The sequence below is a fragment of the Sturnus vulgaris genome, chromosome Z, assembly GCF_052056855.1.
Source record: "Sturnus vulgaris isolate bStuVul1 chromosome Z, bStuVul1.hap1, whole genome shotgun sequence".
Classification (NCBI taxonomy): domain Eukaryota; kingdom Metazoa; phylum Chordata; class Aves; order Passeriformes; family Sturnidae; genus Sturnus; species Sturnus vulgaris.
In genome coordinates, this window is record NC_142283.1 from 54,399,895 (window position 1) to 54,422,769 (window position 22,875).

A 22,875-nucleotide genomic window follows, 5' to 3' on the forward strand; every position below is an offset into this window, starting at 1 on the left:
TGCTGCTGGTCCTATGTAGTACTATAATGTGTGAGATAAAATATTAAGTAAAAATGGTCACTGTTTAAGAAGCTCAGTATGAGGCAAAGATCATCAACATGGAAGAAGACCAAAATTGAAACTTCTTCAAACAGGTTTAAAATTCAGGTGGGATATGCTATTTTTTAGTTTTCTTTCATACAATTACGGGAATCAATTAAAGAATCAAATGGATTGGAAAAGGCCTCTGAGATACCGAGTCCAAGCTCTGATCAAATACCACGCTGCCAACTTGACCCCAGCATTTAGCGCTACATCCAATCTTTCCTTAAACACCTCCAGGGACGGTGAGTTCTCCAGGTTCCTGGGCAGGCCATTCCAATGTCAAATCACCCCTTCTGTGAAGAAATGCCTCCTAAAGTTTAACCTGAACCTCCCCTGATGCAGCTTAGGACTGTGTCCTCTTGCCTGTCACTGGTTGCCTGGGAAAAGAGCCCAACGCCCATTTGGCTACACCTTCCCTTCAAGGAGTTGTAGAGAGTGATCAGCTCACCCCTGAGCCTCCTCTTCTCCAGGCTAAACAATCCCAGCTCCCTCAGCTACTCCTACTGGGACCTGAGCTCCAGACCCAGCTCCACTGCCCTTCTCTGGACATGCTCCAGCACCTCAATGTCCTTCTTGGAGTGAGGGACCCAGAAATGGACACAGAACTGGTGGTATGGCCTCTCCAGCGGGTACTCAATCGGTACAGGGGGACAATCCCTGCCCTGCTCCTGCTGGCCACACTAGTGCTGGAACAGGCCAGGATGCCATTGGCCTTCTTGGCTACCTGGACACGCCCTGGGCCAGTGCACCCAGCACTGGCCTTGCTGAGCCTCACACCACTGGTCTCAGCCCGTGATCCAGACTGTCCAGTTTCCTTTGCAGAGCCTTCTTGGCCTCCAGCACAACACTCCCACCCAGCTTGGTGTCATCTGTGAACATAATGAGGGTACATTCAATCCCCTCATCCAGATTATCCACAAAGATATTGAACACTCAACAGAGATACTGAATAGAATAAAGATATTAGTATCTAAAATGTTTCTAAACCATCTTTTCATTTGAAGTAAATAAAACATATCTACACATGAAGAAATTGAGGCTTTGATCTTCCTGTGAAATTCAGGTATCACACTGAAATCCAGCTACCCTGTGAAGGACAGCAGTTGAATTTTAAACAGATAAAAATGAATTTATTCCATTGGAATATAGGCTTAATACTGGCATTATCATCTCTTGTCATGAGAATATTTTCAGGCAACTTAGATAGTAATGATTGATTGAGGCTCTGGATTTTAAACCCTGTGTGAAAAAGAGACGAGCCTCTAAGCAGCAAATGCATACATAATCTGCATTCCTAGAACAGACCTGAGTGTTTATAAAAATAATCCATTGACCAAATGGTCTGCAGGTTAAACAGATAAATGAAAACACTGAAAGAAACAGAAAAAATTACTTCTACCGAAGCAGAAGTATGTCTTTCTCCGTACCTGTCTGGAAGAATATGGGAAATTCTAGTAAACTGCCACTGAAGGGTCTACTGGCATAATTTAACACTTGCAGGATTATGAAATAGTATTTTGAACTGGTTTTCACTTTCATATAGTCACAACACAGCACTGTTATGAAAACACTGGGGAGCGAGCTCAGGGTTCCCATGCCCAAACTAATGAAGGATGCTATCTCTTATCTTAATATTTATCATTTTTTGCCATTTAACTTACCATCGAGACGCAGGTAAAGGAAATTTCGAAATGCGAAGTAGTCTTCCATAATGGTCATGAGTGATGTCATTTGACAGAAAAGAAGCACACGATGGTTAGTAGCTCGTAACTTTGGTAGAATACGATCGAGTAGCTCAAACTTCCCTGAGGCCCGATAAAGTTCAGCTCTGTTGGAGAGAAGCAGCACAGTAAATGCCAGAATAAGCCCACATTTAAAAGTCTGTAGTCATTATCACGTCGGAGTATAACAAAAAGACTAATTCACTTTATCTAAACAGACTAAGAGCACTTGTCTTTCTTTAAAATTACACGTTGATTAAAATAAACACATGTGAAGTCCTGTTTTCCTGATTTTTATTCAATTACAAATATGTTTTGACTTTCAATCATTCTTTTTCAGTATTTATTAATACAAACGTTATTTCTCAGCTAGATAAGCATTCTATAAGGTAATACATTCACCTGCTATTTTGTTTTCAACTGGCTTTAAGAAAAACTTTCAATTGCAACCGCAGTTTTAAATTGTATTAAGCAGGCATTTATTGGAAACAGCCCCCACTCAACTATTTTTTATTGTTTATTGTCCACATTAACAGTGTTTAGCTGCTTTGATTAGCTCCTCTTTTGTCTTCTATGCAATGAATTGCAAAACTGACTCCTAGCACTGAAATTCAACCCATAACCCAGAAAATGAACAGAAATAAACAGAATGTCTAAATCAGCACCACAGTAATACACTTTACAGAAATAAACTTCATGCAACTTTTCTCTAACCTTGAGTCTGTACTCTCAAAATATCATTAGCAATGGCACAAAATCCAGAAGATACACAGCCTTCTGATTTGCACGCATCTGTAATCAGCCAAAGACTAAACTGTTTAAGAGACAGTATTCTGATATACTAGCTAAGGACACAAACAATCCGGTATACTAGATCAGGAAAAGAAAATTATCATTAACACCTAAACAGGAAGAAAATTGGGTGGATGATACACACTTTTTGTTTAGAAAGCATCCATTAGCTTGAAAGTTGCACTGAGTGTCAAGAAAAATAAAGCAAATCTTTTTCATTTCAGATAACGGAAGAAATGCTACTTTAATTTGGAAAAGAGAGAATAAAGAAGGAAAAGTAGAAGGCAAAAGTAACAAGAAAGGGAAGAAAATCCTAACAGATATTTTAAAGAATCATCCTTATGAATTTCCGATGGTGTATTATTTCAAAATAAGGGGAGGAAGACACGAGTCTTTTCTGTCGGCCATCCTGAAAGAGATGGGACAGTCATGAAAATATCTCGTAACACTTCCAGTACTATTAGGTTTTGCTCTACATATGTGCCCTGCACTTTCTCTGCCTCTGTGTAAAATGCTTGAGTTTCCTAACATGTAGCTTCCAGAAAAATAACGGTGTTATTAATCCCAATACAACACTATGGACAGCAGGAAAAACAGTTACCCGTTAATGACACCATTTGAGTAGCCCAGATGTTCAGCAAAGGACTCCTGCAAAGTTATAAGCAATAAAAATATTACAAACTACAAAGCAACCAAAAATTATGTGTTCTTATAGAAATCAAATTAAATATATGAGTATTGTGGGATTTGAGTTCAGTGATGTTCATACTCTTGGAAACCACCTTGTGGCAACAGTGCTCTGCCTAATGTTCTCCTGTACTATTATATGAAATTCATAATTTCCACAAGTGATTTCTGCAGCATACATTTTACCAGATTACAAATACAGTAGAATATTAATTTATACTAATCTGTAGAAAATCCATCTGCAATTTACTCAATTTAATTACTCAGCATACAAGATCATAAAGAGTGAAAACTACTACTACTACTACTATAACAATAACAATAATAATAGTAATAATAAGTCACAGTAGGCTAAATTTGGCTATATTCCAGACATCTATGACACTTCCTACCTTTTCAGATATATTCATATACTTAGGTCCTATTGAGAGATGCTATATAGATAGTACATTTTTGCTGAAAAAACAGGATGGATGGAAGAGAACAATTCTAGTTGACACTGTAGAAGATTAGCAGTCCACTAACTTCAAAGTTTCTACACATGACACTTTGAACCAGTGTCTATACATAATAAATTCAGTGTATGTGAATACCAAGTTGCTCTGAATTGTTTTAAATTAGTAAAGAACCCCTCACTTTTTAGAGACACTGCTCCATAAAATTAAAAGAGACTTTAGAAACAGACTTTGTATTATCAATAAAAAGATGGCACTTGTTGACTGTAATACATGTTTTTTCTAATCTGCTCCTTTCCAGTATAAATTATTTGGACAGAGATATCCCGTCTCACACACCTAAGTTTTAGCAGCAGTTTTCTATTATCCTAGCCATCTGAATAAAAACAAGTCTCAAAATCAAACCTATCAGTCTTACCTCAATGTGTTGAAACATGTACGGGTGATTGCATATCTTTCTCAATTGCATGATAGTGTTCATAAGAGTTTTTGCTCCGCCTTTTCCCTATGGGTACAAACAATGCAAACCAAATGATTAATTTCTTGGCTTATGAACATACCCTTTGAAAATATTTTTATCCCAAACCCGAATATCACTAATTACTATATCGTTAATAAAAAAAACCCAAAAGGAAACCAAAAAAAAACAAAGCTCATGAATAAGAAAAAAAACAAGCCAGGCCAAACCATAACAACAAAAATCAAAAAACAATTGTACAGTTGTCTTGCTGTATAAAGTCATAAGACAATCTATAATGAAGAAGGAAGATTTGGAAGTAATCCATGAAGTGTGCTACATTTCTACCTGCAATATTTTTTGCAAGAAGCAGAGCATCTATTGTCCTGATAATTTATACTGTTTATTATGAAACCATACAAACTCCATAGTGTCTGAACCCTCTAAGAAAGTAATTCTAGCTGGATTCTTTTCAATTCCATAGTAACGTCTTCAGTCTCTTAACTCAATATATGGGTTTCTCACTCCAGGCTGAGTAAAACACCAGGCCACAGATACTAAAATATTAAAGCTCAGCAAATTCATGAGTCATCTTATTATTTAAGGAAGCATAATCTCAAAACATACACCACAGTTAATCTTGTAGAACCAGGACACTCATCACAGTCAGGTGTGCCAGACCAAACTGTATGGTTAAAATCTAACCACAGCTGGTCAAAGTAAGTTTGACAAAATTGTATCACATTAACATTGCCAAAAACTTGCTGCTTTCAAATGCCATTGGTTTTTTGCCGTTTTAAAAAAATGTAATCAGAGTGGCATCAATAGTCCGAGCTTACGATATGACCAATTCAGATTTATTTTAAACATCTCAGCCAAACAATTTAACAATTTTGAGGTTTAAACTAGGGGAAAATACAGTACTTGATTATAATATATACTATCAATATTCTAGTCTTTTCTGGGAAGTACACTGAAATAATAACTTTCATCTAGACTAGAGATTATCCATTTGAAGGGGGCACTCCATGTATTTCAAACTTGGTTTTGTTCTTTCCAAGATCGTCTCAAATGTGCTCCAAAATACAGTTCACCTTTGTTATAAAAAAATTTCCTGTAGCTTCTATCTGAGCGAATTGTCTATTCGCAGTTGGATCCAGGCTAGAGCTGCAGAAAGACAAGATCTATTCCTAACACAATGGCTGGTTGATCATTGAAGCCAAGCGGTCTACAACCACCTCCCTCTACTGACAACAGGTAGCACTCATAACAGAGCTCAATTTAACATTTAAAGAAAAAAAATATTTAAGAGAGGGTTGCAAGAACAGAAAAATTTTAGCCCCTTGGGGAGAGAGGAAGGCAAGGGAAGTGCTCAGAAGACAGCAAAGGCAATTTTGACTGGTTAATCACAAAGCCAGGTAGAAAAACAGGCAGAACAAAATATACAAAAGAGTCTGAGCACATGAAGAGACCAGAAAATGAAGCAGAAGATACAAAGATTTCGTGATACAAAATGAAATTTTTAGGACGAATATAAAGACATCAAACTGCAAAACTGCATTAAAAATACAACTGAGGAACATGAATTAATGTCTAAAAAGTGTTTCAACTATGAAGATGCGTTTCAACATCCAGTGAAAAAGAACCCTTTTTCTGGAGTTTAATTAAGCACCAGTAAAGAAAACAATTTGATTGCAAAAAAACAGAAAGGTAAAGTAAGACACTAAATAGAAAAATCACCTACTATACCAATGCAACATGAAAAAGGATTATGGAAAGACTCTATGTGCACTGCATCAGCAATATACACACAGGAGAGTGCAAACGGAACCTCTCAAATTCTAGATATTCTGCAGAATCTGTTCAAAGTATTTCACATTTAATACATTTAATACAAATTTGTTATCATGTGAAAAGCTGATGAATGCCAATTTCTTTACTCTGTATTGACTGGCTCAAATCCCATGACAGCATAACCATTTACTAATACAAAGTCTAAATCTGACTACATGACTTGAATCTTACTGCACTCTTAAAGAATTTTGTCACCAACAGATCTTGTAAGGATGAATGCAAGTATACAGTCCTTGCTGACTGAAATGAGACTCAACTAATAGCTCTGAGAAACAAGATAAATGACTGTCTGCAGTCATAGATGCCACAATCACAATTATTCAGACATATTATTGAATTAAACTCAGTCAAAGAAATGCATTTTTTTCTCAAATAGTGCCTGTTTGCAGAAAGGCACTGCAACTACACTGAATACAAGCAATATCTTCTCCCTGTGAATAGCTGCACTCTTGTAACTGAAAAGCATGCCTGAAGTTTCTTTTCCTATGAGAGATACCTGCAGTAAGATTCTACACTTTAATTTTATAAACAGGAAACATATTGTTAACGTGTATACTCGTAATACATTATTTCCTTCATATTTTAGTCTTTTGTACCTTCTTGTCCTTTTCAGAACCATCTGTGAGAAGGATCCCCTTGGCTTGCATGTGACGGTACAGGATCTTTTGAAGAGCTGACATATCACATTTGATCACATATTCCACCTGGTGTAAAAAAAACCCAAAACCCATAAACATGCTGACATAATAATGTTAGTAGGATCTACCTGCAGGTTCTTGTCATTCTAGAACAAAACAAAAAAAATCCCCTGCTAATCCTGTATCTGTACCATAATGCCACATAAAATTTCCATGACCAGCAATTCAACTGCAAGCACAGAAATGAGTATCTCCAAAGACTGTCCAAGAGTCAGACCTGCAGTGAGACAGCTGGATCCCACGGATGCAGCTGCAGGATTACCAAACATACTTTGTTTCTTACTCTGTAATTTTTAAAATCTAAAAAAATATTTTGAAATTAATTTTATATTTAACATGCAACTAAAAAAGTATCTTGTGTTTAATAACCAGTGGAATTTATTCTGTCTGTTACGTATTATAAAATATCAAGTAAAGCATTATAAAAATACCATCACTGTATGTCTAGCAATTACGAATCCCTCACAGAGTCTAACTGGCAGGTTTATCTAGTCTGCCATAGAAATACACCATTTTCTCAACATCCACTAAAACACAGGGAATTAATACCTGTGCAACTGTATGACCCCTATATTCAGCCTGACTTGTTCAGCTTTGTAAAATTACATTTAGTTTTTAACTGTATACTACGTTTAAAAACAAGAACAGAAAGACTTCACACACCAATTTTATGTAATTTTATGTAGTTTTTTCTATTGTCCAATGTCCAGATTATAGTCCACTGGTTTTTAGTAAGTTATGTCAAATAAAAATTGTAACATAATCATGCTAGTGGCTAGAAATCTTTCAAGCTGTGAATAAAAGATAACGTGTAAGATTCCTAATACTTAATAAATAATCAGGAAGAAAATTATCAGGTTATTTTCTTCTCAGAGAGACAGCAGTCACTTCTTAAAGGGAAGTGACTTTCTTCAATGGCTTCTTAACAATATTTGCAAGAGCAAATGATTAGCAGGCTTCAGTCCCCTAGTTCAATCCTCATGGTTGGATAAATTCCTTTTTTCAAGATAATGGCAACAAGAAGAAACATGGTCTTCTGAGTGTGTATGCAACTTGAAAAATTTCCCTCTCCAATGCCTATTATTGGATTAATCAAATACAGTGGCTTGATTTCAGTATTAAATTCAAATACAAGCATCTTTTATTCTCAAAATTCTGAGGGTATAGAGAATTTGACATTTGAAGGAACAGAAATTTCAACAATAGTAGTGCTGACATGATTATAAAGACGAAAAATAATTTCAAAATGCGTCTTTGTATTGTCTCTAAGCATCTGTACAAAGTTCTTCATTCATTTAGCCAATCAGCTCATAACACACCTTACAAACATTTCAGTTTGGTATGGTTTTAATCCAGTTTACCTTAAAACAAACTTTTCCTTATCATACCTTCAAATTTACGTTTTAAAATTTATTTTATTTTATTTTTAGTTGCTGCTGTTATTCTGGGAAGAGGGATGCAGAATTACAGAGGAGGATAAAGTGGGACAAAATGAGTTACCCAGAAATTAAAACAATTACTTTTGAAATCCGAAAATAATTTTATGTTTTGAATTTAAATGCCACTAGTTACAAATAATTGTGTAATTTCAACAAGACACTTCATAGAATAATAATACTCCTGGAATAATAATACAGGACCAAATTGTGCCTGCTTTATAAAGTGCAGTAGTCCTCCAGAAATTTCAGTAAACTAGCTTCAACTCAGTTCAAGGAGGATGGTACAAGACAGAATTTTATCCTCAATGTAGGGCTGACTCATAAATTGAAACCACTCTAATATCTTACAGTGGTTACAACAAACACATTTAAAGCTGGTGAGGAATGCTGAGAGTGCAGACACTTCAGGTAATCAGGCTTCCTCAAAGGCCAGCCTTCTCTGGAGAGGTATAAACAAACAACTAAAGAAGTCTCCTTCGGCAAAATAAATCTGAAAATGGGACATTACTTAATGCTCAGAAAGAATATTAAATGCCTCCCAAACTCCTCTCATTACAAACCTTCTCTGGCAGTTGAGACTCAACCTCCTTCTTCAGTCTTCTCAGCAAGAAGGGCCGAAGCACTTTATGGAGACGACGGATGATCAGAATAGTTTCTTCCTCATTTAAGTCCACCTAGAGAAATTTATAAAAGTCACTACAAGGCAGCTCAAATATATTAGGTAATGTGTTCTCTCACGTGAAAAATCAAGAATGTGCAATAATTATTTGCATCTTATAACAAAAGTGAGTCAAAAAGTACACTTTAAACATTAAAATTCTGGTATAATACAAAAGGGGTCTTTTAGTTATGTTAAATCCCTAAGTACCAGTGAAGTTCAAACACTAATTCTTCTGTGTAAGCTCTTTTCTGTTTTCATCAAAGTGGTCTATTTCTATCTTTCTAAAAAAACACTGCCACAGTACCCTTTCTCCAGTCATGGCAAATGGAGCATTGAACCACTGTTCAAAGGTGCTGCAGCTCTTGAAAATGGTTGGAAGAAGGAAATTGAGAAGAGCCCAAAGTTCAGGCAATTTGTTCTGCAAAGGAGTCCCAGTCAGCAGGATTCGCCGAGGGGCCACGTAGTGAGTATTCAAGACCTGAGTCAGCTTGCAGTGATGGTTCTTCATTCGATGGCCCTCATCTACTATCATGTACTTCCACCGAATCTGAAAGAAAAAGTTTGCAAAGTTAGAACAGGCCAGACTTTGCCACGTTCCTCCCAAGAAGTAAAGAACAAAAATCCTTAAAGACTGAAACACCAATCAGTCTCAACCTTGAGGAAAGCCAAATCAAGCATTATGCAACTATCAGTGTCCTTGCTAGGAACAAACAGAGAGAAAAACCCTATGTATGCTCAATCTGATGTTGAATTCTGACTGGAACTGAAACAGCTAACCACAGATTCCTTCCATTTCTGGGAAAGAGATTAGAATGACTGGTTCTTCAAGGCCAGAATACGGTTCACAGTGGAAGAAAGAAACCACATAAACTGCAAATGCATCTGTCTGTAACAAGAACCTTGACAGGAGACAAAAGTATTTTCAGATAAAGTATGCTCATAAACAACAGCACTTCTGAACTTTATTTTGTTTCAGCTAATGCTGTGTTTTTACTTGAGAAGAAATCAGCATAATTAAAATCACCTAATATACTGCATTTTCAACTAAAGTTTCTATTTCTTAATATGAAATCTTAAATGCAATCACAGCAGATGTTGAGAGCTGTTGTTCAAGCTCTCTGTTTACCACCTGTACAACATGGACAGTCAACACAAGTGCCACACTGACCACATGACTAGGAAGGTCTCGGTTTGTACTTTTACATGTGCTACCTAATTCCATTTCCCAGGACAGGAGGGGTGACATGGTGCTGTCCTTCTTATCTTTCAGAAAGAGTGCAAAAAAATAAAGCAAAAGGAACATTATGCAGTCTCAACCTGTTTTCAAGCATTCAGAATGATGCTAAGAAAATGCACTGCCTTTTTATTAGTGAGGAGAAACAAGTAAAATGCAGTAAATATGCAGCATGCAACAAATGAAGCGAAAATGAACAGGAGGACCTATAAAATTACAGGAGTGTAAAACTACTGCAGGTCCAATATAGGTTTCTCTATAGCAAAATACCTCTGCTTTGTATGCACATCAAAGAACCTTACAGTACAGTAGGCTTTTTTAAATTCATATTTGATACCTACCTGTAGAGAGACAGTGAGCCCCTAAGAAGTGCAATGTGTAGACTCTTTAGTCTAGATAACAAATTCATGATATAGGTAACTATTGAGTTACGTGAGGAAAAGCGACCACACAGCTGCAAGGGCCCTAGTAAGAGTGAGCTTCAGGATAGAAATAACAGAAAAAGTTAAAAGTCACTGATGCAGATGAGGCTGAGTATTATGCAGAGGCGAAAAAAATCATGTTCTTCCAAGGACAGGCAGGTATACAGTACAGACAGAATGACAGAATTTCACAAAGGAATTAGGCCCCTAGCCATATTTGTGAAAATCCTAGTGTTTACATAAGGGAGAACTGTGACTGAGAAGTTTAATCATAAACTGAGGAACAGGAATGCAAATGAAAGGGTTAACTTTTATTGAAGGACAGAGCAACTGAGAATTTCCCTATAAAACAAATTTGTGTTTTGTGGTATGCACCACTTGAAGGTGTCTGGGTCTTGATACAGAGAGATAGTAGTTAAAATTACCTTAGCAAGGATATGTTTGTCCTTTATTATGTACTCATAAGTAGTTAAAAGAACGTTAAATTTTCCACTTCGAAGCTGAGGAACAAGTGAGCGGCGCATTGCAGGTGTACCCTAGAAGAGAGAGACATGTGAATTGTTATTCTTTGATGATTAAGAAACATTTTTATGAATGAGCAGACAATAAGCAACCAGATGAACCTGCAATCCTACCATACTGTGAATAATACATCGACATAATTCCTTCATCAACCTTCTCAGAGTGCTTTCCCTAAACTGCTGCTAGACTGTAAAGCTGCTTATGGAGCTCATGGAAATACAAAGCCAGTAGTCTGGCTTTCTTCCTACAAACTGCTCGGCTATATCACTACTACAGTAGCCACATTAGAAAATATTTACCTAGGAATAAAACGTTAGGTAGTTACCATTCATAACTCTCAGCAGAAGCCTTGCAAATGTGATAATTAACAATTTTATTCTGCATTTTGTACAGGGATTTGCAGTTGTTTTACTTCTACAGTCTTTCACAGTTTATTATAGCCTTCTTAGCACTGCTTAGTACCTGATATACATGACAAAACCCGACGAGCAGATAGTTAAAAGCGTGCAGAGACAGAGGAAAAAACTGTCTCTAGGTCTCATTCCTGCAATTCTACAGTCATACAAAAAGCAAATCAAACCTTGTAAGATATCTTCACAACAGAAGGAGCCCATTTGTCAAATTCATATGTCCAATTGGATAAAGTCCTATCATAGAGATTACAGAGAGAAAGTAACGTTTCATCATTTGCAGATCAAACATTTATAAATGTTTCCAAGTGGTTGCCAACTTTTCAACACATTTTATGTAATCAACACCGATTAATAACAACATATTTTAAAAACATACTTTATATACTGTAATAAAACACAAGGATCTCAGAGGAAGTAACCAGAAAAAATGTGTGAAACATTCATTCAGCTTATATTCAGGACCCTTTTAGAAACCAGTAAAAGTAGTGTTTTACATGCACCTCTATACTTTGGAACATAGTAACAATAAGAACAGTATCTCTGGGCAAAAAATAGATTTGCAAGTTCTTTTATACTAGACTTATCATCCAAAAATGGACATTACAGCTTTTCAAATACAGCCCAACGAAACTGGTATTGGACTTAATCTGTGCTCTACTTGAGCAGAACTACTCATAGTCCCGCTATGAGAATCCATTATTGCACTGTTTCTGCTGTTTGATCCCAACAAAAAACTTGCTAGAGTGAAGCTAATTGCCATCATGAGACAACAGCAAAAAGTAAACCTGAGGTTTTTCAGCTGCTTGCTTTTTTTTCCCTTCTTAGTGGACCAGACGGCAGCAATGTAGAAAAGACAGAAACAGGCAGCTTTCAAAATGTATACAGGAAAGAACTTTCAGTGCCTCTCGCTTCTTTAGAAAAAAACAAGAGTACTTAAAAGAAATTAGATTTTTTTACTGCGCCCACATGAAAATTGACATTAATAACACTCCCACTTATTTTTGTTTTATAGATCTTCTCTCAGGTGTTTCTTTTCAAACTTGTAATTTGTATTCATACAGTTAGGCACACCTGTGACATTTATTTTAGTTAATCAGTTACTACTAAAGCACAGCCAGAAGAAAGGAGACCTCAATAAAAATGATGAGACGACAACAAATCAAATTTATCCTAATTCTAGAACAAATTTGCATGCTCAGCACAAGTGGTGGACAAATTAGCTAATGAAATTACATAGGAATCTCTCAACATCAATCAAGTTCAATTACACATAAAAATATGAAAACAACTCCTCAATATCCTCTAAGAGTTCTACAAGGATTGATATTTTTATTCTAATCACTAAAACCCACACGTGACCTTTGAAGAAAAGAAAATGCATTAAAAAATTTGTAAAACTAGCATCATTTTGGAAAGCTGCTAGGAAGCAAAGGAAAGGCAAAAAGGGGGTGGGGGGCAGCACAATAAACAATCATAATCTGCACACCTGACAAAAGTGTGTATATCAATCAAGGCTACATATATCTATGGTATCAGATGAAGCATCGGCTGCTTAAAGAATTAAGCAACAGATTTTTAATATCAGAGTTAAAAGCTGAAAGATGAAGTGCATGAATATAATAGGAAAGAAAAAACATCCCCCTCTTTTGGCCTAAGAGTGAATTACAGTAAATTCAATACAGTTTGCCAAAATCAATAGAATCAAGTGTTTTACCAGTCTCCTGGTTTTGCCAGTGTGTTGTGTTCCAAATAAACCAATCTGCAATGCTTACACCAATAATGCCAGAATGAGATCCATTACTTACGACAAGGGAACAATGATGAGATAGGGGCCATTGAGTCTCTTATGCTCCATCAGGTAAGTGATGAGAGCAATAGTCTGTATAGTCTTTCCTAGTCCCATTTCATCTGCTAAAATTCCATTCAGATTGTTATTATACAGAGAAACCATCCATTCCAGTCCCTGGAGCTGAAATGAAGAGTAAGAGCTTCAGTTATTTAAAACCCAAGAAATAATTAATAATAAGTCAGCACTATGGAACTAATGTTCTGATGTCCCTGTCTATTTACAAGTTGGATTTCCTTTACTAATACTATATGCATGGGGACCCCTGCCTATCTTTACATGGAAATCATAATTCCTGTTTAAAACAATGTAAAATGAAGTTAGATTTCATGTAGAAAAGTTTTACTACTGCACACAAAGCAACAGAGGCACTCACAGTAAGGCCGATAAACACCATTGCAGGTATTTGTTCCTCAATCTCAACACTCTCAAACGCTAAAACTTTCTGTGGGTATTTCATGACATTTGCCTGTGTCAATTAAAATCTTTTGAAACCAAACTTCAGCACAAAACACAAAGCCTCAAACCTACCAACTGTATCACTGGTATGCTACAGCTCTTGTAGCACATATGCACTTAGAATCTGCTGTCCAAAACTCGACATCAGAACAGGCCACCTTTGTCCAAATATGCCTTGTGTAAAAAATTCCAGAGCTGGAAGGAAGCCAGAGTTCTGTAGCTTAGCAATGGCTACATAACAGAATTCCACACTCCAAAGAATACCGCTAGAAAGTGCTATTCTCTTGTCAGACAGATTACCACGTGCGTGTATCACATTACTGACGGATGTGTGAAGTTTCTGCTTCTCATACCCAGAGGTTTGGTATATCTCATGCATGCTGAGAGCAAGAAATTAGGTGGCCTGAGAAAGTTCAGAGGGAAAACTCTACAGTATACTCTGGAAGTAATCGTCTGTTCTCCTTGCAAGACAGTATCCAAAATAATGTTGCCAATTTACTGGCTTTACATAAATATAGACCGATTCACATTTACTATTAAGTCATCAAGAGCTGACTGGAATTTGTACTGTCACTGTATGTACCACCAACAAAGTCACTTCAGAATTGAATATAGGAAAGCTATCTTGTCTGCATCATTATTCTTTATGTAGAGATATATATACACACACAGTGTTCTGACGAGAGAAAATATGCAGGTTGCTGGAGTTAACTAGAAAGTTATACAATAGCAGAAGTGTAGAAAACATACATCAAAGACATTTTCAATCACACGTGAATCTAGCTTATATCAAAATGCCAAAGTTCTTGGTTACTAAATCCAGTAAAAGTCTGTGAAGAACGTGTGACACCAACATCCACGGCAAAATATTTTTCTTATTTTCAAATTGTATCTATCACTGCCCCGAAATATTAGGACCTTAATTAAAAAACAAAATTCTAAAACTTTAACTATCAAAGAAGAAAAATACTGCTAATCCACCACAAATTAAAATACTAAGAACCGAAATTACAAGTCAATGAGAAGGATACCAAAACCAAAATATTATTTACCTGCAATCAAGAAAAGGTAGAGTTATCTGTAGAATGTATGTATTATTCAAGCAGTATGTATGTAACATTATTTGTGGCAGGTGTCATTGCTTTGTCCATACTTGCAAATTCTTACCTATTAGAGCCTTTGTATTTTTCAACAAACGTTGAAATATCACACTGAAATGTTGGGCATTATTCCAAGTTTTAGGTATTTTATTGTTTTCAAGATTTCTCACCTGATAATGTTTTAATGTGCCATTAATAAGAAGAGAAGACTGCTTTTCCACCCTTTCAGTGATTGCATGAGCAACAGTGTAGTAGGACTGAGACCCTCTAGCACTATATTGCATGCTATATTCATCATCCACATCTTGTTTGGCTGTCCTGAAAAGTAGAAAAAGAACTCGAGTGAATTCCTACAAATAAGTATTTTTTGACCATGGCTTACATACATACATCTAAAGAAACAGTTGAAGTCCTCAGCTGTGAGTGAGGTGAGTACTCCAAAGGGTGCAATATTATGAAGAGTACACAATTAAATGATCATGTTCCTTCTCCTGCAGGTATTTATACCAGAGAAGCACAGCAAATCAATAACCTAGAGAAAGCTATTCTTGTGAAATACCACTGGAAGAAATCACAGTTCCTAATAAACAGCACTTAAGGAAGACTCACTCAATGATTTGCTTTGCATCTTTCTCAGAAACTTCCTCACTGTTAGGATCCAGGAGTATCTTCTCATCTGTTTCTAATTTGCTTGATTCTTCTTCCTCATCCTACAGAATACAGAAAAAGAACAGAAGTGCTGGGAAGTGTAACGTGTTCCTCAGTCATACTTTCAACTGGCATTCTCATACTGGTAGCTTTCACTGGTCAGTGCCTTATGACAGACATCTGAATCATAAGGTCATAATCATGTATTCTAGATGTATAATAAATGAATATGGCTTAAAAAATCGCCAAGTATTACTGATTTGGGTGTCTAGTTTCCTAATTTTTTAAAACCAATTATTTTTACTCTTTCTGAAATAACTTGTCCTTTGGCTACAGTTGCAGCCGATAGAAAACAAATTCTCACTAAGTGAGATTCTAAAATATGACAGGTATCATGCCCTCCTCTCCTACCTTAATATTAATAGATGTGTAGAATTACCAGAAATTACTCCTACACACCTACAACAGTCCAGTCAGTTTCAGTGGTTGTTTGGTATAGTTATGTAAAGACTGCTAAACGTAGGAGATCTGAGTACTATACCTAGTTCTGCTACCAGGCTGTTGATTGCACATGGGCCTTCTCTATTCCTCACTTCTGTTCTCCTTTAGAAAGTACTGATCTGAAAATGCTACACAAGTATCACTATTCACTATGCATAGTATGTAATATGATGACCCTCCAAGGCTGACATCTTTGTGTGGGTTAATTGTAAGATTCTTTTTAGAATTTTTCTAACAACAGTTTTTAATTCACCATCCAAATACTGAATCAAATAAGCCTACCCTGAAAAGTCTGAATATAAATCCCTGGCATAATCCCTAACACTTAAATAAAGATAATACATAAGTAGTAACCATGTTATTTTATTGCCTATAAAACCTTGCATAAACCAATGCATAAAGCTTGAAGATGTTAATTTCATTCAGCACAATGCCACAATGCAGTGTTTTCTGAGCTGTATGTTAAAATAGGAACCTGCTTAATTGTCTGGTTCATTACTATTAATAATCAGAGTAAAATATTTACTTTTCCTAACCACAATTAGCAGTTAGGCATTTACAGTGTATATAAAGAACAACTGCTATAAATCAAGAACTACTGAATCAATTAATTTTCCTGTTTGTATTAGTCTTAAAGCATCCGCATATCTGTTATCACTTTCCCTCTCTTCATTATGAAGAAGGGAAAATTAAATATGAAGTAAGCACTTGTTTTTTACTGTATTGTACAGTATTTCTTTTTAAAGATACATACCTCCTCTTCATATTCAGAACCACTTTCATCTTCACTGTCTGATCTGGGAGCAACTTCATAGCTGTACAAAAATGACAGAAAGATTTTTAATGACAGTTAAAAGGAGGAGGTAATAGGTTCAATACATCTCCTACTCAGCTTACATACAATAAATTAAAACAGGAATAGAATTGGTAAAAAAGGAAGACAGTATAACATGAAAAATATCAATGCAAATAGAAAAAACAGTCTACTTGGTATACTAACTACTCACCCAGGGTTCATTTCCAGCCAAGCATCCAACTGACTTGCTTTAGGTGCTTCTGGTCCAAGAAGAACTTTGCCTGTTTCAGTGTGAGTCACTTTGACTGGAAGGTCACTCATCTGACTGCTCTCATCTATGGGCTAAAAATTCAAGACACGTTTTACACCAAAAGGCAACTAAACTTCATACTTCTCTTATATAATAAAAACAACTAATAGCACTATCAAAACTCCAGTTCTGAACAACCAGTGAAGTTTTGTTACTAGATGCCACGCTTTCCCACTAAGTAAACAATGAGTCACAGGACTTCTGTATGTAACACACACTACATGACACCCACAAATACAGCCCAGTATCCCAAGTAAATTAACAAAAATGCAGCATGGAGAAGAATACACTATTGGTTTTTGCGAATCAAGACGTAAGGCATGTATTTTTATAGGCATTAAATCCTATTATGTACACCAACAGACTCTGTAACAAAAAACATAAAGTGACCTTGTGGCCTTTTTTTGGAGAAACAAGAATCAAACATTTCAGTTAACTTTCTAAATAAAGGCCTGTTTTAAAGATTTACTGTCCTAACTTCTCCAACTAAACTGTAAGAACAAAAGCTCTTACTCATCTGTGTTGTAACGAAACTAGAATAGTATAATCACTTATGTTATTTCTTTGGCCTGTTTAATCACGGATTTTTTTACTTCAAAAACTTCCCTTCTAATACTGTTTCTACCAAAGAATATTTTCCAAATAGATATATATGAGCAAGAAAATTATGAACAATTCTAAATACAATGACTGACAGAGTACAAAACTTAGCCAATTTCCATTAATACTGAAGTTACAGGAATGCTACGTGTATTTTTCTTGTGCAAATACAAATATATTAAAGTATTTTCCTGTAATTCTAACTGCATCAGCAGAGCTGTCACTTTCAAGTATTAAAAGAGAGAAGTAAAACAGTAAGTACAATTCTTAAGTCTTTATATAAAAATTAAATGGAATAGAATTGCACTAAGAGAAGAGCTTTGAATGAGGCAGCATATGCTCTGCTACTTAATTAATGATATTATCGAAAGAATGACACAGAAAAATTACTCATTTGCATTTGCTTTTGAGGAAGAAAGGACTTTCAGATGTGTTAATCCATCATAACACTGTACTCTGTCCTGTGACTGAAAGGTAATTACATGCAATGTCAACAATGTATTTTTCATAAAGATGACAGGATGGATTTTATGGTGTTTACGAGCTCAAACTATAAAGTAATTGTCTATATAAAGACTGCAAAAAAATATTTCTTGCAAGCACATTACAAAACTGAGAGGCAGACTTCATCATGCACACTGATAGACTGGATATACTGTTAGTTTCAGTCTTTGATTTTAGGAACATTGAGAAGCTAGCATAAATGTTAATCTCGGTTATTATTATTTCTGTTTGTAACAATGACTCCTAGAACAGTTGTCATCGTAACTCTTTTCAAAGTTATAGCCATGCCACACAATCCAGAATAATCACTGGAAAGTTGTTTCGGTTTTTTTTTTTTAGAGAAGAAGAATAAAAGCCAACACTTTGTAAAAGTTCATACCTCTCCATCAGGACCAAGACCAGATGCCATTCCTTCTGCATTTTCTTCAGCTTTCTACAACAAATGAAGAAGTGATAAATACTGTGGTCAGATAAAAAGTACAGAACGAATACCTCATATGATGCAAATATTTTGGATCATGAATATGTTTCACTTATTTCTGAATAGCCTGGTATTCAAGTTATTGAAGGTGTAGATGGATATAGACAGAGACAGGCCCAGAGCAATTAACGCACAAAGGATTTACCAATGTAAGGAGGGTACCTACTCATCTCTATAAATGATATAAATCTGCATAGAAGAAATGTCTGGTCCACTCAATTCCTGGTTCAGACCTAAAGCTCAGTTGCTTACAGGCTATTCTAATGCAAATAAAACAATAAATTATTTGCATATTATTTACTATTAATTTCCTCTAAACTGCTTTAATCTTCATTTTAAAGGTGTCAGCAGGCATCACAGATTGTATATTCATGCAAGACACTTTTATCTTGGGTATATATTTCGGGTTTTTTTGGTCTGACAACCAACTAGAAGGAGAGTATTTTTTCAGTTCTTTGTATTATATTCCAATCGTGTGCAGACCTTACTCAATTAGAAACAAAAAGAACCCTGGAGTTCTTCACTGGAGAAGGCTAGTTTTTTTTCTCTCCATGTACTAACCTGAGAAATGAGCAGTATCTTCCTCAAGGCTTATCCTCATTTACCTTACTTAAAAATGTCAGCACACTATGAGGAAAAATGAAAGACTTACAGTTTGCTTCCGCATCCAAACTTTCCTAAGCAATTCTGAGCAAGAAAGGGCATTTTACAGCTTCTCCTTATGTCACACTGGTGTTTTTTTAGTACTACAGCAAAATATGACTTTGGACACGAATAGAAAGAGAATAGACTAACAAGAAGTGATGTCTTCAACTGTGTTTTAGAGATAAAAAACTTCTAGGTATTATTAAAGTGCATGATAAATAAAAAAATAGACCATCATGTTATTCCTTTTTTTTTTGAGAAGTATACTTGAGGAATAGCTGCACTTCTCAATATTGATATAATTCTTAATATCTGCTTCACATCATACTTCAGCCTTTTTCTTTGCCATTAAATTCCATTATCTAAAACGTGTACTTGAAATGAATAGGAAGCAGCTGATGCTTAGTAGGAACAACAACAATAAAAGCTTCAAGGCTGCCCGCTTCAGCATTTCTGAGCAGCAGGTATGACTGCTGACAAAGAAAGAAATTGTACCAGAAGTGAGGATTTTTAAATAAACACAAGGGCACAATAAGTTACGAAAAAAAGTATCTAGCCTTGTCTGAACACACTACATTGACTGAGGATACTTTTTCCCTGGATGAACCAGAGTTGGGATCCGTTCTTTTACACTAGAGAATACTGTCTAATACATAAAGATTGTTATAGCTTAGCTACAGGCAATGGAAAAGAACCTTATAACTCAAATCACAGAAAAGCAGTAAGCATCATTGCTGTTCACTGTGCAAAAATCATAATCTGCTGTGAGAACATTTGTAACCTGTAGTTAAAAACAATTTCGGAAATTCAGAAGAACATATTACAAAGAAAAGAAATGTAAATAATGACAGATATATCGCACTTTTATTTTGGACCATGCAAACAGATCTTTAATGTTGACAATTAAATCCTTGAATTGGAGAAATCGCAATACTAAAAAGCAGGAAGTCTCATTTTGTTAATTCTCTGCATAATGATGGGAAAAACTATTAATAATAAAGTGAAAAGCTGCACAGCAAGTTGAACTAGCCTAAGAGATGAAAATTTCATATGGAATATTTTTTCTTATCCATGACTACAGCAGGAAGCTAGAGACAGAAAATACAAAGAGAGGAATGCGCAAGAAACAAGCAGGGAAAATCTATCATGAAGATTACAGAAACTGTATCCCAGAGAAAGAATGGACTAATCTCAAATTTCATTCTACTAAGAATATAATGGTCACTTGGATATTCTACAATGAGTCTGGCTAAGATTATTTCTTCACCATTTACTTCCTCACTGCCATTTCTAGAAGAAAATCCTAAGAATTCTCTTTTCTCATGTTTCTGTAAGTACAAAACATTAACTAACAGGTATTAGTAGATTAAACTTTAATATGGATTACAAAACATAAAAGCCTAAGAACTGAAAGTGTATGACTTGGAAAAAAGACACAGTGCCCACTAACTGCAATGTCTTTCACAGCCATTCAATGAAAAAATTCATAGAATTATAGATTAAAATGAAGGGTAATACTTATTATTTTTGTGAACTCCTACTTCCTTCACAGATGAGCAAAAGACTGCTGGAAAGAAGTTAATTACAAACAAAACGATGCAGAGGATCAAGACAGAGACAGACTTTTTTTTCTGCTGATCTTCCCTTAGGTTTTAGGGTGGGATATATATGTAAACACTGAATATTTACAGGACGTATTTCCTTTCAACTTCAGGGACAAACAATTATGTCTTTACTGACATGGCCAGCAGATAACGCTGTTTCTCATATAAACAGGCTAAACTGACACAGAGAAATGTATCACGTATGTGGACAGTTAAAGGAATATATATTTATTTACATTATTAAAGTGATGCAGTTACTTCACGTGCTGTCTCAATAATGACTACCTCTACTGCGCATTATACATATTAAATCAGGCCTGTTCTCACAGGTAACACAGGCCAAGAACCCCATTCAAATTACATTTTCTTTCTGTAGACGGGTTATTATTCCTATGTTAAGAACATACTCTCAGGAACAGAGGTTTTTTTGAGAGCAGGAGAAAACATGTACTATTTTTTAGGCCATTAATGTCCAAGATCAGTATTTTTTCTATGCTGCTTGTTTTTAGCATATTTCCAGTACAGTTAGTAAACCCTGTAAACATAATGCTTGGATTCCCAGCAGTAATTAGTAGCAAACCAGGCATGGAAATGGATTATAAAAATCCTCTTATACATTCTGCAAGAGATGAAAGGTACTCTGAGGTCATAAAAAATGACAAATCATCTTTTAATGACTATTTCACACGTGGAATTATTTTTTTGAAAATTGCACTGTTCAATTTCAATGACTTTCTCTTGCAGGGTAAAACATTTCATATGAAGAAAAGTAATCTTGCAAAGTTTCAATTAAAGGTTAAAAATGCAAAATGAACAACATTACTGGCAAAATATCCATTTACTATAATAAACCTAGCCAAGTTTCTTAGCCATTTTCAATGGTCTGAGCCAAGTGTATAATGTGGAAGTCTAAAATAGAGAATGAGACCACTACACAAACCAGGCTGTTGTCATCTTCCTCACAATGTATTTTTAATACACTGCACTCCTCTTGGGTACATTAATCCTTATTTACACATCTATCCCAATTTTACCTGTACAAAGTTTATGAGCAAATTAGTGTTATGAGGAGATTAAAAGATCAGAATTTTATAATCCTGCCTTCTTACCACCTTCTTTTGAGTTAATAAAAGCATATATACACTTCAGTACATAGATGAGCGCCCTCATCCTTAATAATTTGGTGGTGTAGATGTTTTAGACACTCTGGGCAACACCACATTTATCAACATTTAAATTGGATTTGAAGAAGTAACTTAAAATATCAGCTGTAACTACTTGCCTTCTTTCTTCTCCTTCGCTTCTTCTTCTCTTTGGCTGCTTGTGCCTGTTTATGCTCCCATACCAGGTTAGTCAAGTTAGCCACATACTCATCTGTCTGCTGCAACAGGTAGGCCAGGCGTCTGTCTTTCTTTTGATCAATCAGCTTACGGTAGCCTTCTTCATCTTCAGCCTAGTGACACAAAAGAGATGTCAGTTATGACAGAAATGACGGTGAATGGGCACCATCCAACTCCTATGTCAATAATGAAGTGTTATCTTACGTTGTTATGATCTGCACAGAGGGGCAGCTACATGGGTAAAGAGCTCATTGGACAATCAGGCCCAGAGTCATATATTTGTATCAATATCTCACAGCATCAGAGGGATTGGCAGGGACCTTGAAGATGATCTAGTTCAAACTCCCCTGCCAAGGGTAGGGATACCTCCCACTAGACCACATTGCTCAAAAATCACATCCAACCTGGCCTTTAATACTTCTAGGCATGGGGCATCCACAGCTTTTCTGAGCAACCTATTCCAGTGCCTCATCACTCACACAGTGAAGTATTTCTTTCTAATACCTAGTCTGATCATACTTTCATAGAACCATTATTAAGGTTGAATCATTATTAAGGTTAGAAGACCCCAAAGACATCAAGTCCAACCACCAACTCAACAC

At 35.8% G+C, this 22,875-nt stretch overlaps 1 protein-coding gene across 2 annotated transcripts in view; it reads right to left on the reverse strand.

The window, feature by feature from the left end:
* Nucleotides 1-22,875, reverse strand: part of SMARCA2 (SWI/SNF related BAF chromatin remodeling complex subunit ATPase 2) — a 114,380-nt gene that overhangs the window by 49,598 nt on the left and 41,907 nt on the right. For both annotated transcript variants that reach the window (XM_014881000.2, XM_088156229.1), the window contains exons 10-24: nt 22,216-22,386; nt 18,583-18,636; nt 17,001-17,131; nt 16,748-16,808; nt 15,454-15,554; nt 15,015-15,162; nt 13,245-13,408; nt 11,607-11,673; nt 10,930-11,040; nt 9,153-9,395; nt 8,748-8,861; nt 6,647-6,754; nt 4,158-4,244; nt 3,199-3,245; nt 1,746-1,912 (exon numbers count right to left, since the gene is read on the reverse strand). In XM_014881000.2, coding sequence (XP_014736486.1) covers nt 1,746-1,912; nt 3,199-3,245; nt 4,158-4,244; nt 6,647-6,754; nt 8,748-8,861; nt 9,153-9,395; nt 10,930-11,040; nt 11,607-11,673; nt 13,245-13,408; nt 15,015-15,162; nt 15,454-15,554; nt 16,748-16,808; nt 17,001-17,131; nt 18,583-18,636; nt 22,216-22,386 — 1,774 coding nt within the window. The remainder of the gene's footprint in view (nt 1-1,745; nt 1,913-3,198; nt 3,246-4,157; nt 4,245-6,646; nt 6,755-8,747; nt 8,862-9,152; nt 9,396-10,929; nt 11,041-11,606; nt 11,674-13,244; nt 13,409-15,014; nt 15,163-15,453; nt 15,555-16,747; nt 16,809-17,000; nt 17,132-18,582; nt 18,637-22,215; nt 22,387-22,875) is intronic.